The sequence below is a fragment of the Notothenia rossii genome (assembly GCF_949606895.1).
Source record: "Notothenia rossii genome assembly, chromosome: 6".
Taxonomy (NCBI): domain Eukaryota; kingdom Metazoa; phylum Chordata; class Actinopteri; order Perciformes; family Nototheniidae; genus Notothenia; species Notothenia rossii.
Window position 1 is genome coordinate 58384313 of NC_136909.1, and position 19808 is coordinate 58404120.

General features: G+C 44.1%; 1 protein-coding gene across 11 annotated transcripts in view; it reads right to left on the reverse strand.

Annotated features, from left to right (window-relative positions):
• The window catches only part of cfap46 (cilia and flagella associated protein 46), a 150784-nt gene that overhangs the window by 94822 nt on the left and 36154 nt on the right, over positions 1-19808 (reverse strand). For 10 of the 11 annotated variants that reach the window (XR_013809895.1, XR_013809896.1, XM_079690984.1 and 7 more), the window contains 5 exons: positions 19487-19636; positions 16325-16435; positions 14904-15085; positions 11340-11471; positions 11062-11227 (listed from right to left, as the gene is read on the reverse strand). Coding sequence is in view for 9 of the 11 variants with exons in the window: in XM_079690984.1 (XP_079547110.1) it covers positions 11062-11227; positions 11340-11471; positions 14904-15085; positions 16325-16435; positions 19487-19636 (741 nt within the window). In the remaining 2 variants the exon portion in view is untranslated. The remainder of the gene's footprint in view (positions 1-11061; positions 11228-11339; positions 11472-14903; positions 15086-16324; positions 16436-19486; positions 19637-19808) is intronic. The other variant, XM_079690985.1, reaches the window with a different exon arrangement.

A 19808-nucleotide genomic window follows, 5' to 3' on the forward strand; every position in this document is an offset into this window, starting at 1 on the left:
GAGTAAAAGTGTGAAGACTTCTCTGATGCTGGGGCTGGAACATTTCCAGGGGTGGACTGTGTTTCTGTGCTTTCCTGTGATGCTCTGCTGTTGTATTGCTACTGCTTAGGAGTTGATTTGCTCCACTTAGTTGTTGAACACCAAAGAAAAGGTAGCTGTGGGCTGTGCTATATTTAGGCCAGTTGGTGAAAAACATATTCTGTGTAGGAAAAATGTAGAGAATCTGCATACTGGATTAAAGCTCCGAATGTCTGTACTCCACAATGCTGTACCCCTCTATTGAATTATCTCAAATATTCATTGAAATATCAAATACAGGTAATTTCTACAACATGTTTTGTGTATGTTAAAAAAGGGGTCATTGTGTGTGTGGATGTATATGATTGTCTGACAACTTGGCTACAACATCTCATCAGTAACAGCAAGTCACAAGTCTCTGCACTTAAAACTGGATTTGAGTCCAAGTCCTATACATTGAGTTTTTGAGTCAAATGTTTTTTGTTTTTTTTCATTTTATTAAAGAATCATCAAATTTGTGACTGGAATCCAAGTCCTGTAACTGGACACTGCTACAGACACACTACATCATGGGTAAGAAATCGGCGGCCTGCGGGCCATTGGTGGCCCGCCAGCAATAATATTTGGCCCGGAAAATTATTTAGAGAATACAAATAAAAGATTATTTTGAGATTGTTTTTATTTGTTTTTTACAATATCGGACTGCCAGTCGAACATATAGGCTATCATGTCCGAATAGAAAATCTACCTACACCTGAAGAATGCTTATTGTACTTGTATCCATGTTGAGAGTGAATGACACACAGCACAGGCACAATCTGGCAGCGGGGTGCACTGACGCTGATAGTGGATCAATAAGCAGGTGGACAGCGCGACAGTGCTGTCCACCTACTTATTATTATAGACAGTGCTGAAATAGCCAACATGCGGTTTGAAAATAATAACACCAGCTCACTAAATCATTCAAACGTAATGTTTACTTATATGTGAACAGTAACAAAGTTCAGTCAAAACATTGACAACAAAATCGAAGAAGCCGCTTGATCATGGAGGGCGAGGGGTGCATATGCTGCCACCCCTGCTGCCACCTGTTATGTATGTGTCACATCAGGTGTGACTGTGCCTTTAAGATGGCACCGGGAGTTTGGGGATGTGTGAACCGGATACAGTTGGTTTTTTGTTGTGTTGTCATGGGAACGTGTGCAACAACGTGTTCAATACACGGTCAACCAAAATGTCGTAGTCCATAGTCTTATATATACACAACATTGGCGATGAGGATTATGGATTCTCTACTCTCACCTCTCTCCCCGTTCCTCGCACTGCCGGGCGAACCGCCGATTCCGTGGGTTCGCTGGCTTGAGTCCTTCGAAACGTTCATAGTAGCCGCGGGGCTAGCTGAAGCTAACGACGACAGGAAGAAAGCCCTGCTGATACACTCACTGGGCAGCGAGGGACAGCGGATTTTTCGGACTCTCGGACTCGCTCCGAAATATGCGGACTGTGTTACACTGCTCACTGGACACTTTGCTGCTCCACAAAATGTTATGCTCCGGCAAATTGTTTTTCGGCAACGTCGGCAACAGACGGGTGTGTCCGTCCACCATTACGTGGCTGATCTGAGGGGACTAGCCAGCCTCTGTAAATTCGGGGTGCTGGAAGATGAACTAATACGGGATCAGCTGGCTGAGCACACTAACAGCTCGACGCTCAGAGAAAAGCTGCTAAAGATGACAGACAAGTTCACTTTAACAATAGCAGTGGAGATAGCTTTCCAGCTTGAGTCAGCAGCAGCCTTAGCCTCCCAGCTAGCTCCCTCCTCTGGTTCTTTTCCCCACAGACCCATTATACTAACTCAAAAGGTGGCGCTACCCATGGAGCCTCCCGGGGAGGTTTTCCCTGAGGACAACTTTGATGTGAACTTTGCAGCACGCCGGGCCTGTGGTAATTGTGGCTCATCATCGCACCAGAGTCGAGCTCCAAACGGACAGAGTTGTCAACGCTGTGGCAGACAGAACCATTTTGCACGGGTCTGTCGCTCTGTTCCTGCAGCCGACAGCCCACCTCCACGTATGTCTGGGCCGCACGCACCGACGACCATCCACTCAGTGGGCGCCATCTCCCGACCACTAAAGTGCTGCTGCTGGATATGGGGGCCTCCAAGTCGCTCCTGAATGTTTCCACGGTCCGGCGTTCTATTTCCGCTCCGAATACTCACCGCCGACGCAGAGGATCTGTACGGGTATGGACACTCTAAAATTGGAATGGTGGGCACAATCACCTTTGCTGTGCGTTACGGGACTAAGGCTCTCCCCGCATTCACCTTTCAAGTGTCTCACCAGGGGGCCAACCTCATGGGTTTTGATTTGTTTTGTGAGTTGGGTTTCACCCTTATGGACAATTCTGGGGCAGCCATCTTGTCTGTGGTTTGGGCTGCCTCACCGCCTTTGACCACCAGCCCGATCAAGCCTGAGGTACACCCCATGATTCAGCCCATACGCCGCCTGCCTCTTGCCCTGCGCGAAGACGTCACAGCCGAGCTGCAAAAACTCTTGGACGCGGGCATCATCGAACTCATTGATGCTTCACCGTGGATTTCAAACCTGGTGGTGGTGAAGAAGAAGTCAGGGGGTCTGCGCCCGTGCATCGTGATACCTGACAGGTATCCGCTGCCCAAAGTGGAGGAGCTAGCCGCACAATTCTACGGCTCTTCCATGTTCACGAAACTAGACCTTCGCCAAGGCTACCTGCAGGTTCCGCTGCACCCTGATAGCCGCAGCCTGACAGCTCTCGTGACTCAGGTCGGAGTGTTTCGCTACACTCGCATGCCCTTCGGCCTTAGCTCGGCCCCCAGCTGTTTTCAAAAAATCATGACCACCATCTTCGCCGGCATCCCAGGTGTGGTCATCGTCCTGGACGACATAGTGGTTCATGGTGCAACACCAGCCGTTCATGACGAACGCCTGGCGAGGGTGCTGGACGTCCTCGCCAGTCACAACCTCACACTCAATGGGGAAAATTGCACCTTCGCCGTTCCAGCCATTGAGTTTGTGGGGTTCCGCCTGACCGCTGAAGGCCTCAGCCCTCCAACGTACAGGCGGTGCTGCGCATGCCTGAGCCGTCCTGTCCAGCTCAGATCTCTTCGTTTCTGGGAATGACGGCCTGCGCTTCCTTCCTCAGTACTCAGGGCTCGACATTAAGGGCTGCCCGATGGGCCGGGGTCATCTAGTATTTAGCTCGGGCAATGAAGCCTCACCTGCTGGTTGCCCGATCGGGCAATCTATTATGCCAGCAGCTCGCGGATCCAGTAATGAGTGACCCGACAGTAAAACTAAACATATCTATAACTAGTTTAGGTAGTTTGAGAGGTCATTAAAATAGCTACGTGTGATATTCTAACCTGAAGTGTGTGTTTTGTCCGCTCACCGCTGCATGTGATCATGCAGTGCTGCGTGTCGACTCGTCAGCAGCAGCTGATCTCTCTCTCCCGTCAGATTAGACTTCACTCTTATGTCCATATTGATCAGATCTAGCTAGTTCTAGCTAATGATAGGACTACCTGCTTATTAAAAGACACCAAAACAATAAGTATCGCTATGCAACTGGGTGAGGCCACAAAGTATAGCGCAGCTTTATGCATTTGTTTACATGCCCACCGGAACCCCGAGGCATTACCAACAGATCAACGCACAATCAACCCATACAGGACATCTCTTTCTCCACATTAAGTGTTAGACATTAGAATTGACTATTCTTGTCTGTCACATACTCTTCTTGTCTGTCACATAAGTGGCGCAACTGAAGCGGTAGTGTGCTAAAGGGAAATTATTGTGACCGAAGAGATTTAGATTTGCCGGCCAACGGGAACTCTGACGTCGCCATTTTGTATGCTTCGCGGATGCGCTCGGCTCCTCTCGACTGCTGCTCGGGTCTGCTCGGTCAGCTTCCGGATGAGGAGGCATTCCTTCGACCAACTCACAGTAGATAACATTACAAACATTTTTAACAGGGGCCATAATAGTGTAAATAATATTTGTTTTGGCAGTTACAACTGAATGTAATGTTTTCTACTTTTTTAGTAGAAAACTTTTTTTTTCGGTCTTGACCAACAACTTAAGTATTTCTTATAGCTATGCAGGGCATGCAAGCGAGCAAACACAAACAAGAACAAATAAACAAGTGAAATGAAGAATAAAATTGAAATTGTACAATATAATGTTTTGCTGGTTCATCTTATAATTCAGTCTAGAGACTGCACCAGACAGCATCTAAGACCTGCAAAAATCTAAATGTTCTAGGGGGAGGCCCCCCAAACCCTTCGTGGCATTTCGTCCGCACGCATTTTTCAGGGAAATCTTTATTGGGCTCAGGGCCATCTGTAAATTAGCTTAGATGGCCCACAGGGCTATGGCGCATGAAGGCCACCTGGTAATCGTGAAGGTGAAACAGCGCTGCAGGGATTTGGTGTGGTGGCCGGGCATAGATCGAGATAGAGAGACAATGGTGAAGGAGTGCACGGCCTGCCTGGTCAGTGGCAAAACTGGCCCGCCACCCCCACCGCCCCTGCAGCCCTTGCAGTGGCCGCGAGCGCCTTGGGAGCACATGCAGCTGGACCTCTGTGGGGAGCTGCATGGCGTCCCGCACCACCAACGCTTCCTCCTGGTGGTCTACGACCTCCATTCGAAATGGCCAGAGGTGGTCGCCACAGGGTCCGTAACGGCTCGGGTGGTCACAGACTTCCTCTCCTCTCTGTTTGCTCGGCGGGGCAGTCCTAACGCCATCACTACGGATAACGGCACAGTTTGTCTCAGCTGAGTTCGCCACCTTTGTGGAAGAGAGGGGGATTAAACACATCCGTACAGCTTTCTACCACCCGCAAGCAAATGGGGGGATGGAATGGTTCAACCAAACCCTAAAGAACAGGGTCAGAGCACACCTGACAGGGCTCGACATTATAATTGGCCCGCTGGCCTGGAGGCACTATTTAGACACCCCGGGCCAGCACAACGTACTTTCCACTTGCCCGCTCGGGCCACTAAAAACAGTAAGACATACATTCACATTGTTCTGTGGTATTGGTATTTTGACAAGCAATTTTGTTAGAATGTTCCATTTATTAACGCTACAACATCGCGCTCTACTCTGCAACTGTTTGTTATGGAGTAGAGCGCAGCACGAGAAGGCTCTGGTTCGCGTGCAGCGGGAGTAGGCCCGTGCTCACGCAGCGCGCTCACTTCAGACTTTCGCGCCACCTAACCATTCGGCAAAATGTTTTTAAAACCACCGGTAACCGGCCAAGCGCCGGGCAAAAAACAGTCCTTAAATAAAAGAAAGTCACCGGAGGAGTTAAAGGAGAGTGACACACTGGCTTGATCATTGGAGTTGGCTTGAATATGATGCCAATATAAACAAGGTCTTCTGTCGGCTCTGTAAATCAATGCCGACCTATGCTGACAAGTAAGTGAAGAGTAGAACATGTTATGCTATATTCGCTATAGGGAAATATCCCAGCAGTTTAGGACAAGGAAGTCTAGAGGCTAATATATTATAGCCATTACATGTCTAACTCCTGATAATGACAGGAAGGCAGAAAGCGCATTATACAAATAATAATACTCATAGCAGAAATGCCACCCTCCTTTTTATTTTATTTTTAAAATGACCACAATATAATTATTTTAATAAACCAAATATGAACAATTGCTTTATAGAAATGTATAGTAGGCCTAGCTAGTTATAGTGGATATTTACATATGCATTTAAGCAGCAGATTGTTTTGCTTGTTTAGGGACTCCCCACTCTTCAAGGGCCAGGTAGCAGAACGCTCCACAGGGTTTGACCCGCATGAAAAAAGCACCTCACACCAGGTGTGTGTGAGGAGGCAGAAGGCAGCAATCGAAACACCCGCTGTATAGCTGGGATTCATGTTAATGGTGAAATAGATGCAGGTTTCCAGGATAAAATGGAGAATATGTTTCATACAGCGTACTATGTTGTCAAGAAAGAAAAGCCATTTACTGACTTTCTGGACCTGGTGCAGCTCAACAGTAGGACTGGCTCCAACATGACCAATTGTTACTTAGACCCTCCTGAAAAACGTGATCGCAGAATTTACCGCATAATCAGCAAAATGGCGCAGATTTTTAAAAGGCCGCATATTTATCAAAAGTCTGCATAATCCCCGCATTTTTCCACACAAAGTTGAGAGAAAAAAAAGTTAACTCGTCTTGACGTGAAATAGTGATGATGATGACGTGACGTCATCAGCTCGCGCATCACAGAAGGTAAACAACACCGTAGAGTGAACGTGTGGAACTCACACGACGATCATTTCTGCTAAAGACCGGGCAAAGCAGTACCCCGATGTCTTTCACAAAAGTGGGGGGAAACTATTCTGCACCCCGTGCAACTGTGTGTTGGAGCATACATCTTAGAGAAAATCGACAGTGTCGACCCACTTTGATTCATTCAAACATTTGAAAATGCTTTCTGCTGCTGCGGACAAGAAAGCCAAACAACTCACGTTCACCGAGGCATTAACCTCCAAAACCCTTTCGAGGGCTACAAGAAACAAAGTGAGTAGCCTACAAGATTGAAGCTGGTCAGATAACGAACGAGTAAAGGAAAACAGAATGAGGCGGAGAAGTGTGTGTGCGTGTGCGTGCGTGCGTACGTGTTTGTGTGTGTGTGTGTGTGAGAGAGAGTGTGATTAAAATAGCCCCATTGCTTTTACAATAAATAAAAATTGAATGTGTTTAATTGAATAAGAATGGGGTTTAACGTTAGTGGCAGGTTGTGTGTGAGGGAGAATAAATAAGACAGCCCAATATTAAAAAAAAAATCTATTATTTTTCGCAACTTTTCGCATATTTTGCAACTTCCCGCAATTTCACCGCATAAAATCACATAAAAACCCAGCATGTTTAATCGCATAATCAAGGATTTTAGCCCGCATAATCAAGGATTTTAGCCCGCATAATCAAGGATTTTTGCCCGCGTTTTTCTGGAGGGTCTAGTTACTTGTCAGACAAGGCATGTTTAAGGTGAGAATAACAAATACATTAATACATTCCAAATTTACTATTTAATTAACTTTTTACAATTCCTTCATTATTAATGAAATTCCCTTTTTTTACCTTCAGATTCACAATTGATATCTACAATGTGGAGAGGGAGCAACTGCTTTCTGACCTAAAGAATGCAGGCTATATCAGTGTGATGATTGACGGGGCAACTGATACTGGGAACCTTGAGAATGAGATTGTCTATGTCAAGTTCTTCAATAAGGAGAGAGGAGTGGTTTAGTCCTTCCTTGGCATTGAGGATGTCAAACACACACATGCAGATGGTGTACTTTCTTCAGTACAGACAGTGTTTAAAAAAGCAGGTCTGGATAACTGGAAGGAAAAGGTGGTTTTCCTATGCACTGATGGTGCGGCTGTCAATTTGGGGAAGAGGAATGGTGTGGCTGCAAAGCTGAAGGAAGAGATTGGACACCTGCTTGCTATACACTGTGTGGCACACAGGCTGGAATTAGGTATGGTTGATTCAATAAAAGAGAATCAGAGGCAGAAGCAGCTGCAGGAGTTGCTGCAATATTTGCATCAGCAATACCACTACTCTCCAAAGGCACTGAGGGAGCTGAGGATGCTGGCAGATGCAATGGAGGAGAAGGTCCTCAAGCCTACAAACCTGAAGGGGTCCAGCTGGTTGCCCTACATCCACAAGGCAACACAGATCCTGTGTAATAGTTATGCAATCTTTGTGGCCCACTTTGAGGACCAGGTCAGCCCAGAGAGGACAACCCGAACTTCACCTGCAGTCATGGGAAGGGTAAAGAACATCCTCCACTACCTCAAAAGCCACACCAATGTCCAGTTCATGCACTTCCTGCTGGATACACTGGACTTTCTCAAGGCACTGCGCCTCCAGTTTCAGCAGGATAATCTGACGCCAGGAGAGGCAGTGCAGTACATTGAGGCCTGCCTCAATGGCCTTACAGAGCTGTGTCTGGAGCCCGGAGAGCAGCAAAGGAAGATGTTGGCTGATGCAATGAATGACAACTATAGAGGGGTAGAGCTCAAAAACACCACCACAGACACACTGGCTACCATACTTGTCAACCCTCCCGATTTTCGCGGGAGACTCCCGATTTCATTGCCCTCTCCCGGTTTCCTCCCGGGGTCATATTTCTCCCGCATTTCTCCCGATTTCTGACAAAATCAGATTTACTCAGGACTGTTTCCACTCGGACCTTAATACAGCTTCACCATTGTTTGGTTTCCATGGTAACACGTGTCTTTAGTACTGAGAGGGTGAGGCAGATAGTCACAGAAAACAGAATCGACAACTACTCTACTCTCTGCTCACTCCTGCTCCTTTCCAGCCCACATATGCTCCATCAAGGATGGTGCTTCAGGCCGCAAGGCAGTGCACTTACAACTACAATAAGCATGTTAATGTTAATCTAACAGCTCCGGCGATCCACTAGCACCCCCCTATTTTGCATTTTGAAATGCTCCCGATTTCGGAGGTCTCAAGGTTGGCAAGTATGCTGGCTACAGACAGGAAGAAAATTACAGACATGCTTGCCAAACATATTGAGAGCCGTCTGGGAGACCTGCTTTCTACCGAGAGCATTCTGCAAAAATTCTCAGCTCTTGATCATAATGTGTGGCCAAAACTGGACAGCTCAGATGAGTCCAAAGAAGCCTTTGTCCTCCATGGACGAGCAAATATTGAGTCCCTGTGCCACCATTACCAGAGCATCCTGGTGCGTGAGGGGACCACAGTCACTGAGGTGTTGGGAGAGTACAGGCTCTATAAAATCTGGGCAAGAATGCGGAATGGGCCCCTCAGAGACACTCTCCTGGAAATACTCCAGAGAGGTGATCTACAGACCAAGTTTAACAACCTAGGCATCTTTGCCCAGATCTACCTAACAATGGCTGTCAGTACCGCAGCATGTGAGAGAGGCTTCTCTTGCATGAAGAGGGTGAAGAGCGACTGGAGGTACTCACTGTCGACCAAATCTCACTCGTCTCATGTTCCTGAAGGGCCTAGTCTGGATACCTTTGATGCTAAGAGAGCTGTTTTGCAGTGGTGGCAGTCGGGGTCAAGAGCCATTAGTCCAGGATTTACAGCCTGGTCATCAGGAGGACGGCAAAATCAACCGACCGAGGAGGAAAATTAGGAAGAACTGGCGATTGAAATGTTGTAGTATAGTAGTAATGTAGTTTGTAAATAAATTACTATTACCCCAAATGTATTCATTTTCTTCATTATTAGAGTCGATTTTTTTGGACGAATTGTATTGGGCCAGTGGTTTCAATGGTGGGGCCAGTGATAATGAAAATCGACTGGCCCGGAGGTCCAGTCGATTTTTACACTTAATGTCTACCCCTGCCTGGCAGGTGGTCTTCCGTTCTCAGCTGCGCTGCTCCGCACCCTGCTTCACTACCGGGCGACGCCGCATTCAACTACCGGCAGCTCCCCAGCCCTCTTGATGATGGGCCGTGAGCTGCAGCTCCCTTTGGCCGTCACACCAACAGCCCTGCCAGAGCGCCAGGGTCGCAGAGGCTCAGCGTCGCATGAAGCAGCGGTTCGACAAGAGACGGAGGGTGAGAGCGCCTCCCTTCCGAGTGGGGGACTGGGTCAGGATTCACCATCTTAACTGGGACCACAAGCTGCTATCCTTCTGGACGGCGCCGATGAACGTCCTCGCTCAACTGGGGTCAGCCACCTTTCGTCTGGCCGACGGATCACGGTGGCATGCAAGCCAGCTTCGGAAGGTGCCACCGCCCCCCATCGTGGACCCAGGGCCCAGGGAGGACGGGGACTTTGCTTTTCCTGATGAGCAGTTGCAGGGTCCAGCCGGGTTCCCACCTGAGCCGGTTGAGCCAGTGGTTCGTCCTGAAGCTCATCAGGCCCGTGTCCGGTAGGGGTGTTGAAAATAATCGTTTCTACAATGCATTGCGATGCGGACGTGGACGATTCGGTATTGATGCAGTGACGGAAGATAATCGATTATAGCGTAGTAACGATGCTTCCTGATTTTCCGGCGGCGGCTTTACTATAACGTTTTTTTTCTGTCACTTTAATATCAAATCGGTCTGTGACGCAGAGACCAGGGAACAGACGTGACAGCGGCACAGCAACACCAAACACGGAGCAGTCTGCTTTATCCACCAACACAAGAACACCAGTCCAGAACTAACAGCAGAAGGACCTACTCTGAATCACTCCGTGACGCTGCGGCTCGGAGACACAGGGATTTATGTTTTTCAAAAATAATCGCGTTACAATCATGTCAGGTTTTTGGTGGATTTAATTAAGTCTTGGATTGCAGAGTATGAATGTCCTCTAGCAATTTTCAGACGATATATACGTGTGTAAAGTTTGTGAAGGCGGGAGGAAAAAAGCTTCCGCGATCACCGTCCCCTCTCTGTTCCTCCACACCCCGCCCCGTCCCTGAAAATAATGAGTGACAGGCTGATAGTAACCTGATAGAAACTTTATTATTCACTTAATCACTGAGATATAATGAAGCTAACTTAATCTCATACATTCATGGGATTTATGTAACAGTAAGACAGAGATGTAAGTGTGCACCCACATGCAGTATCTTTGTTTGTATATGCTATTGTAAATACTCCTGTTGTCTGCTGTGTTCAGACTCAAGTCCTGTGTGTGATGCCACATTCAGGACATTCAGTGTCCTTTTTTTAACAGAAGACTGTTGCTAGAAGCTGCAGCTAGACTGCAGAAGCATTATTTTTATGTTTTTGAGGATGGAACAACTTCACACACAGATATAGGGAGGCTAGACCTATACAATTCATTTATTTTGGTTTATAAATTAATGTCAAGACATTTATGTTATTAATTTCTGAAGCACTTTCTAAATAATAAAAAGAGAGTTCATATTTGTTTACTGCATGTATGCATTGTTGAAAAACAACTCCTGCCCCTGCTTACACATGGAACCAACAAAAAGGCAAATATAGGATTACAGTGTAACTGTGGCTAATAAAGGGTCCATACGTTTGCATGTTTGGCATTGGTGTGAAGCAGAGCAGTCAGGATGTTCTCCAGGGGCTGCTTTAGCTGCCATCTCTCCTCAGGAGTGTGTGTCAGGGGGAGACATGTGTTCCAGTAATGTCTGGCAGCTGCAACACACAGTGCTGGATTCTCAGCCTTCTCTGCATAGCTATGGATGGTGAAAGATATCAAGCACTTAAAATGTAGTGAGACAAGAAATAAAACATTTAAAAAGTAGTTTATAGCGGCAGAAGGCATTATAAAGTGAGTGTAAACAGTACCTGAGGCTGGACAGAAGCACATTCAGAGCCTCTCTGTAGGTGTGTAGATCTCCACTGGACTCGTGGACTAGACTTAAAGCCCTCAAACAACCAGCACTGCTCAGCATCTCGTTCACCGCAGGCAGGCCATACCTACGGATATGAGGGACCGATGGGCTGTCAATCAAATTAAATCAATCAAGAACTTTATAATTCAACAAAAAAAAAAGTAAAAATGAATCTGAACCCTGAAATGGATTTCATGTATACCATTATTTTCCCTTGTAATTTTACATATTTAATATATCTCAGATATTTTAGACCAACGTTTAGACTGATTTAATATATGTGTTGGGACCATTTAGTAGTTAGTAGGGATGTAACGATATACCGAATATCGCGGTAAATAAACTCCCCAATACCGTCGTGAGACTGACAAAATCTACCGCGATTTAAAAACAAAATTAATTTTAAAAACAATTTTTTTCTTTTTAAACACTTTTTTTTTTTTAAACCTTTATTTAACCAGGTGGTCCCATTGAGATCATCAATCTCTTTTTCAAGAGAGACCTGTCCAACATGGCAGCAAGTAGGTTACAACATGAAAATAAAACAACAGATAACACAAGATAAGACTTTTTCGCTGTCCGTCATTTTGACAGACAGGATCGTAAAATATCCTTCATAATCCCTTATTACCCGTCGGGTCTGAACAGTTCACGATAGAGCATGCTCGTGAACTGTCAACGGGGGGGGGGGGGTGTTATGCCGTGTGTGCATGCACCTCACCTCCCAGACATGTATTGATCTTTACGGCAAAGTACGGTTTGGAAACTATATCATTTCCTTTTGGAGGGCATGCTTAACACGGCATAACACCAGAGCCTGGCTCTGGGGAAACGTTGGCGCTGTTCCGAGTTTGTTCTAATCTGTCAAAATGACAGACTGCTTTCAGATTTTTCCGTCATTGTTAAATAAAATATTCGGTTAACGCGACCACTGGTGTCCCAGCAACATCAGTACCAAGCGAGAATTTTCGCTCCTATTACGTCATTGCCGACATCCGGCCGACGTGACACATCCCAACCTATAGTCTACGGCACACGTGACACGTCCCAACCTCTCCTCTCCGGCACACGTGACACGTCCCGACCTATTGTCTCCGTATAGTCGCAGCTGTGTGTCTGTGTATTCAGCAGGATGTCAGCAGGAGGCACTTAGAGTAAAGTTGTTATATATATAATGGCACTGTTCTAGCGGTAAACACTTGTCAGAACATGTCAAGCTATGTGCTGTATCAGAAACAATGCCCGGCGTGTTTTGAGAGTAATATGCTGTGTGTTTACATTAGCAAGCATGCTAACACTCAGAGCTAACCATGGAGCTAACGCTGTAGGCTACTGGAGAGAATATATGTAACGTAATGTCCTTGTGGTAAACCCTGAGAGAGAGAAACGTTTGAGCTCCATACTGTTTCAGAAATAAAGCTTGAAGTGGTTGGGAGCATAATATGGCATTTAATCACCGCAAAGCAGGGACGTGCACAGACATTTGGAGGGGCTATTGCTCTAAATTGGAAAAAGGGCCTCCCCCGATAAAAAACACAAGGCTTTTTGAAAATTGTAACTTGTTTTTAATGTAAAAGAAACCAAACGATTATTACATCAACTAAATTGAACAGTAATTCACATCTCATAACAAAATAGGCTAAGGTGACTACTTGCATTTGCTAACTTGATTTTAAAAATGAAAACCAGGGACATTTTTTGTTTTGCGGCCCATATCTCATCAAAAATATCTAAAGCTAGTAACTATTAAAGACAAAATGGGGACAATTCTGTTCTAATGTAGTTTGACCATTATAACCGCTGTGCAGTCCAGACTGATAAAATAGGGCCTCTAACTAATTACCTTAAATAAACTCACTAATTAATGAAACCAGTTCAATACGCATTATTCTTATCATTCTTTATGAGCACAGTAACGGTAAGGTATCTAATTATTTATGTATTTAGTATTCCATAACTTAATAACGGAGATGGTCAAACTAAAGTGGTAGAGACATGGCAGAATTCCTACAATGAAGCGGGACTGTGAACTGTTCACCCGTGAAGGGGCGATCAAGAAAAGAGAGCGAGCGGCCCCGTTGAGGGAGTTTACAGATGAAAAGACACAGAAAGACAGAAGCACAATAACGGCAAGTAGGCTATATCTAGGTGTTTTTTTTGTAAATAACCGACGGTATCAAGAGGAAGTAAAGTCCCCTAGTTTGTCACTTATACCCTAACTGCCATGAGACAACTCAAAAGCAAGTTTCCAAAATCCGACACTGAGGTGGTCTTAACGCACCGGCAGATGACAGTGCTGACAAAGTGTGTTTCCCGCAGCGAGACGCTACAATACTAATTGTGGGCTCATCATGTTGATTCGGCCACAACAGAAAAAAGGAAAACAAACTCTCGCTCTCTCCAGAGGGGCAGGTCAGCCAAAAAGGCCAAGCGGGCCGTTGCCCGGGCAACATTAGCCCGTACCCGTGCACGTCCCTGCCGCAACGTTTAGCTGAGTTTCTCCCGGTAGAAAACTTTCTTAGCAGGGGAAAGCTGTGTGACGCTACAAAGGGGCGTGGCTAGCAGCAGCTGTTCCATTTAAAGCAGAATCAGCCTGTTTGGAACAGGGCTGCAATAGAGGGGTTTGAGCAGTATGAGGCATGGCTACAATGGGTGATCTGTTTGGTATTTTAAGCAAAAAACTTCACAGACATGTTTTGTGTAGGTATGGCCCTACAATATATTTTTCAAATATAGGATAATAGGTCCACTTTAAGTTCCTGATTGTTTAAATACATAGAATGGTGCAGGAATGAGTCCTAAAACCTGGAAATTAATTAGCATTTTACCACTTCCGGTTCCCCTGTCTCTAAGTCAATGTTTTTTTGAATGTGTTATTGGTAAGAAGGTGGAAATAGGATACTTCATGTGGGTACTTTTTTCAAAAGCTTCTATGTCATGTAACCAAATGACTCTACATCAATGCAGCATTTCATAACAACACTGGACGACTAGGATTCACCTAATTTATTTGGATTTAAATACTTTTTTCCTAATTTATATGACTATTTATTGGACATTCCTGCTTTATCTCTTTGCTTTCTTATGTTTTTAACAGCTTCCATGTCATGTGATAAAGTGACTCCAAATAATCACAGCATTGTTAAAGTGCACTGGACTACACCTCTTTAATTAGTGTTTTTTTTTTGTATAAAAAAATTCAGCATATTTCATAGAAAAGTATTTTCTTTTTTTAGAGATAAAACGTCATCACAACGAACGTTATACACCTTTAGCTTGGCTGTGGGGATGGTACGTCATACGAATGAGATGCAGTTTTTTTAATAGCATATTATTATTATTAATATTATTAAGTGGTGTTAATATGTCACAGATCTTATTTTCTGCAATATTCTAAAATCCAATGGTTAAATCCGATTGCTTTTTATCGAGGGAACATTTGAGATGCTAACTTTTGGGTCGGCCTACAGAGATACATCACTACTCCACTCTATTGTCATCAGCTAGTTACACTCACAACACACAGGGCATGGTGTGGAGGCTCTTTGCGGCTGCTCCCTCCAGCTGCAGAGCCCTCTTGGTGCAGAACAACACCGTACTGTGGTCCTTGGTGTGATGGCAGAAGGCAGCCAGCTGACACCACACCTGCAGCTCCACCACAGCGTCAGTCCAGCTGCATTCAGACGCCATGCTCACCAGCTTCAGGTGAGGGGGGAGGAGGTGGTACATGAGAACAGCAGAGAAGGGAGTGAAGTAGAGGGGAGGATTGAGATGGAAAAAAAAGAGCGGAGGTAAGCAGGAAGTGAATATTAATAAGGGAGGGAGAGCATAAAAGTGTGAGGATACAACATGTTGACAGTAAATGTTCAGGAATTAGGAAATTACTAAAAAGAATAAAATACAAATAAAATAAAGATTAACATTAAAAATGTAAGTTTTACAACAATATATACTTGTCCTCAGTAAAAAATACCCATATTCAGAGGAGCATCTAAACATTATGACATATACATAATATATTAGAATACTCTCTAATATACCAATCTACTGAACATATTCATAGTGTACTATATACATAAAAACATTGTGTAAAGTCATACACGCATTGAGTGTAAAAAGTAAAATAGGTAGTAGAGAATGGAAGGGGGGAAGGCAAAGAGGACAAAAGGAAGAAAGGAAAGGGACAGAAATTAAGAAAGTATTGGCGGGGGAAAATACATGTGGCAGTAGGCAGAGGGTGGAGAATAAAATGTAAAGACAAGCATGGGAAAAGGAGTGGCACAGAGTGAAGGAGGAAAGCAAATGTGGCAGTTAATCCAAGATGGAGGGAAAGGTGGCATAGGGATGAGGAAGGTACACAGAAAGTGAAAGATTAGAAGGATTAGGGGAAGAGGAAAAGAAAGATCGGCAGGCAAAAAGAGGGTGTTGGAAGAACGGGAGGAATATAAAACAATTTAGGAGAGAAAGGAGTGAAAAAAAATGGAAAGAAAGGAAGGAAAATGCCAGAAGACAGATACATGCACAATTTGAATCTTACACCTGCTCCCACTTCAACTCTGTCTGCTTGTTTGCATGAAAGATTCTGCGGTGGAGAGGGGAGTAACTTTATACAGCCTCCACCTTGAAGATGGAGCCTCGTTCAGCTGAGAGGGAGACTACAGGCAGTTTTTAACGGAGTGGGGGGGGTGCAGGGGTTGGTTTGGAATCTTACCAAAGAGAGAAAACACACAGGTGTGGGAAAAGATAATGGGCACAGAGTGTTAGAGAGGAGGATTCTCAAAGCATAATGATCAAGGCAGCGACATTATTTAGAAGATATTGACACATGATGAGATTAAGACAGGGTCTGAGGGCTAAGGGGCCGTCTTGGCATCTGTTACTGCTACCATCTGGGCAACAGCTACTGTAGGAAAACATGACGAGAGAAGAAGCGCATACTGTGGAGAGGCTGGGAACAGAGAACTCCATATGCCTCGGGTTCCTGTTGCACTGGAGCATCTCCACTGCAACCAGCACTCGCGTCATGGCGGACACTTCTTCATTCTCACACTGCAAATAAGGGAAAAACCAAGCATACTGAGCCAACCGCAGAACAAACACTCATCCCTCAAGTTCAATGATAGAAAACACACATACACGTATTAATATTTGCTGGTCAATTATAAATGGATCTGCTGTATGATATTGTATGTGTCCCAAATACAGCCTCTTTGATAATGCATGACTTGCTATTGTGTGGGAAATTAGTTGAGTAATGATTTATTTAGATAAAAGATAAATCCCTTCTATAATAACGCGGCATTTCTTGACTGGAGAAAAACTAAATTTCGTTATGAGTCAAGGCAGGCTAAAGGCATTTATGTAGGGCCGGGAACACTTGGCTACCAAACAGTCGTAGGATTAGGTTGACTAATCAAGCAGTCTGTAAAACTGAAGGATTGTATAAGCGCTTACATTTCCTTTACATTTTACATATTCAGTAGTGCAATACAAAAGTTTCAAAGCCGGCTTTTTGTGACGCTGTTTTTAAAATTGCAACAACAGTGATTCAACTCCTGAAGAATTCATCTGACTTTTGACAAGTGAACACAGTTCACCTTTTTTCAAACAGCTCTTGCATAAAATGTCTGCTTTGTAGAACTTTACACTTTTAAAGTGTGGTGTATGGGACGCCAAGTGTAAACTGTCCTTTGGCATATAGAGTGTGGACTTCATGGCTTCTTTGTAGAAAAGGTGTAGTTGGCATTAATACCGGCCATCTGTATAACATTAATATAAATCTTGGGCGCCACAGTAGTGCACCCGAAAAAGAACGCAATACACCTCAAATTAAAAAGAATAATATATAACCAACAGTTCAACATAGCTATTCTAAATAATATATAAGACTATTATAATAAGTTATAGTATTACAATCTGAGCTACACATACATGTACTAAATTAAACATGTAACTAAAGCAAAGTATTTAATAGATTTTTTTACAAGGGTAATAAACTCGTTTTTTTAGGTCATGTTAGCCTTGAACAGTAGCTGGATTCTTGCGGATGTGAGGTTAGCCTAAATGCTACATTAGCATCAATGGTATCAGAACTGGAGAGTATTTCTTTATTCAAAGAAAATAAGGCCTTTCTCATTGACAAATATGTTTTTGCTCTTATCGTAAATATTGTTATTTTTCTAGCTTCATTAAAAGTTTGATCTACAGATGGTTCATCCAATCACCTGCCATTTTTTTTTTTTTAAGGTACCTGCCCTTTTCCAAACATTTTCTAATGACCGATTCTCAGATGGTTCTGTATGACAAACCATCTGGCAAGGCAGGGTTAAGCTTGAGATGGATTTACTTAGTTGATTTCCTCTCGATGGGACAGCACCACAGATGTTTCCTATCAAAGGATTGTCATAGGACTAAAGCCTTTACAAGCTAACACTTTTTTTTAAGTGTTGATGGTGTACAGCAGGGGTATTCAATTAAAATTCAATGAGGTCCAGTTAGAGAAAATCTCCCCATGCAAAGGTTCGGAACATCAAAATGTCTAAGTTGCTTTATTAATTAGTGTGATATATAAGTAGCCTGCAGCTGTATAAACGTCTGCATGTAATCAACAACTGGCTGCCAATCAAATAAAGAAAGTATAATTAAAAAAACAACAATATTTATTGTCAATTAACATTGAACTATACAGATATACAGTAAATACTGTGGATATGTGTAATGTCCATTTAAAAATAAAATTGAGAAAATAAATAAAATAGCTTTTGAAAATATGTGCATCTTAAAAGTGCTTAATTTTAGATAAATAAAATAAAGTGTAGCAGCAGCTTGAGTTTCCCTTTTTCTTTGTTAACCGTTTCACATCATGACTTAACTGTTTCAGAAGATTATAGAACAATATCAGTCTTTACACATCATAACAATTGAACAGTTTTAAAGTTTCTCTTTCTGTTACTCTTATATTCGGTGTCTCACTCACTTTTTTTTTAATTCAGTGCAAGAATTGAGCTGGAGCTTGTCCTGCCAGGAGTTTAAATCTGGGCTGAAATGGTGCCAGGGCCATTCTCATACACATGCAGGTGCTCATTGGTTAGCCTCGGTTAGCCTGCCCTGGAACGATATTTAGTTTTAATGTTGATCCTGGTCGACTTATCATATTGGGCTCTGAGATTGCTTATTTTTTGTGACCTCAGTTCTTACTTGAGAGGGAATGTTTGGCCAGACACTTTGTGTTTTGGCACTTTTAATGAGCACCACGGTCTCTGAACAAATGAGACTCTGTGCTCCCAGTGGGCAGGATTAACATGAATGAGTCCGTCCACTCAGGGTTAAAAGCTCTGTTCTCACTGTCCACTTTCCTCTTCTTGGAGAGCGCCATGTGTAATTATTTGTCTTTGTTAGTATGCTGCTAACACGCCTGTTCACTTTCCTCTCCGCTTCTCTCTGCCGCTGCCTCTCTGTCGCTGTCTCGTCTTCTGTGTTTCTTTCCCTGTATCGCTCGCTCGTCTCTTTCGCCTCCTGTCGGCGGCGGTTAAAATAGAATCGCCCCGTCAAAATTGAAATCCCCTATTAATGTATTGATTCGGGTCCGTGTAGGTCGGCGTCTAGGTCCGGATCCGGACTGCGGTCCGCCTGTTGCCGACCCCTGGTGTACTGTGTACGTTGTAGCTCAGTATAGATTTAGCTCCCCATTGAAATCAGGACAGCAGATAGCTTGCACATCTTCCGGCGCAAACTGAAAACTCATCTCTTTCGACTCCACTTCGAGTGATAGAATTACTAAAAAAGCACTTATATACTAATGAAGGACTGGCTTATCTAAAGCCAGTTGAGAAGAGCTTGAAATGTTTGGCTCTATGAAACCTGATGTACTTATATGATTCTGTTTTCTTCTAGTTTGTATCTTGTTGGTCGAACGCACTTATTGTAAGTCGCTTTGGATAAAAGCGTCAGCTAAATGCAATGTAATGTAATGTAATTTATGAATGACTGGTGCAACCCAATCCTCGACTGAAATGTAACGAACAATTCTTTAAAATAACATGGATTACCAACATTAAATGAAGCACCATGGATACAGTAGTTTTGGGCTGAGAATAGTACCTCATCTTTAGTGTCGACTTTTGTGCCGATATTCTGCTGCAACAGCCTCTTGACCTGAACCCATGTGGCCACCACCTGTTTCCTTGCTGCGATAGGGACGGTCTTCCCTGGGGTATTGCAGGTGGATATGCTGAGGGCATAGTCACACAGCTAGGAGAGAGAGCAGAAAAACCTCAATGAACTTACATTCTACTGGCTAGAAGTACTTGGTACCGGAAGTTTGTCACAATGTGTCCTTTGACAAAGAGCAATGGGATTTCTCAATCAGATTTTGGAATAATGCTGAAAATAAGATCTGGGGCCCACACACGTTTACGATCCT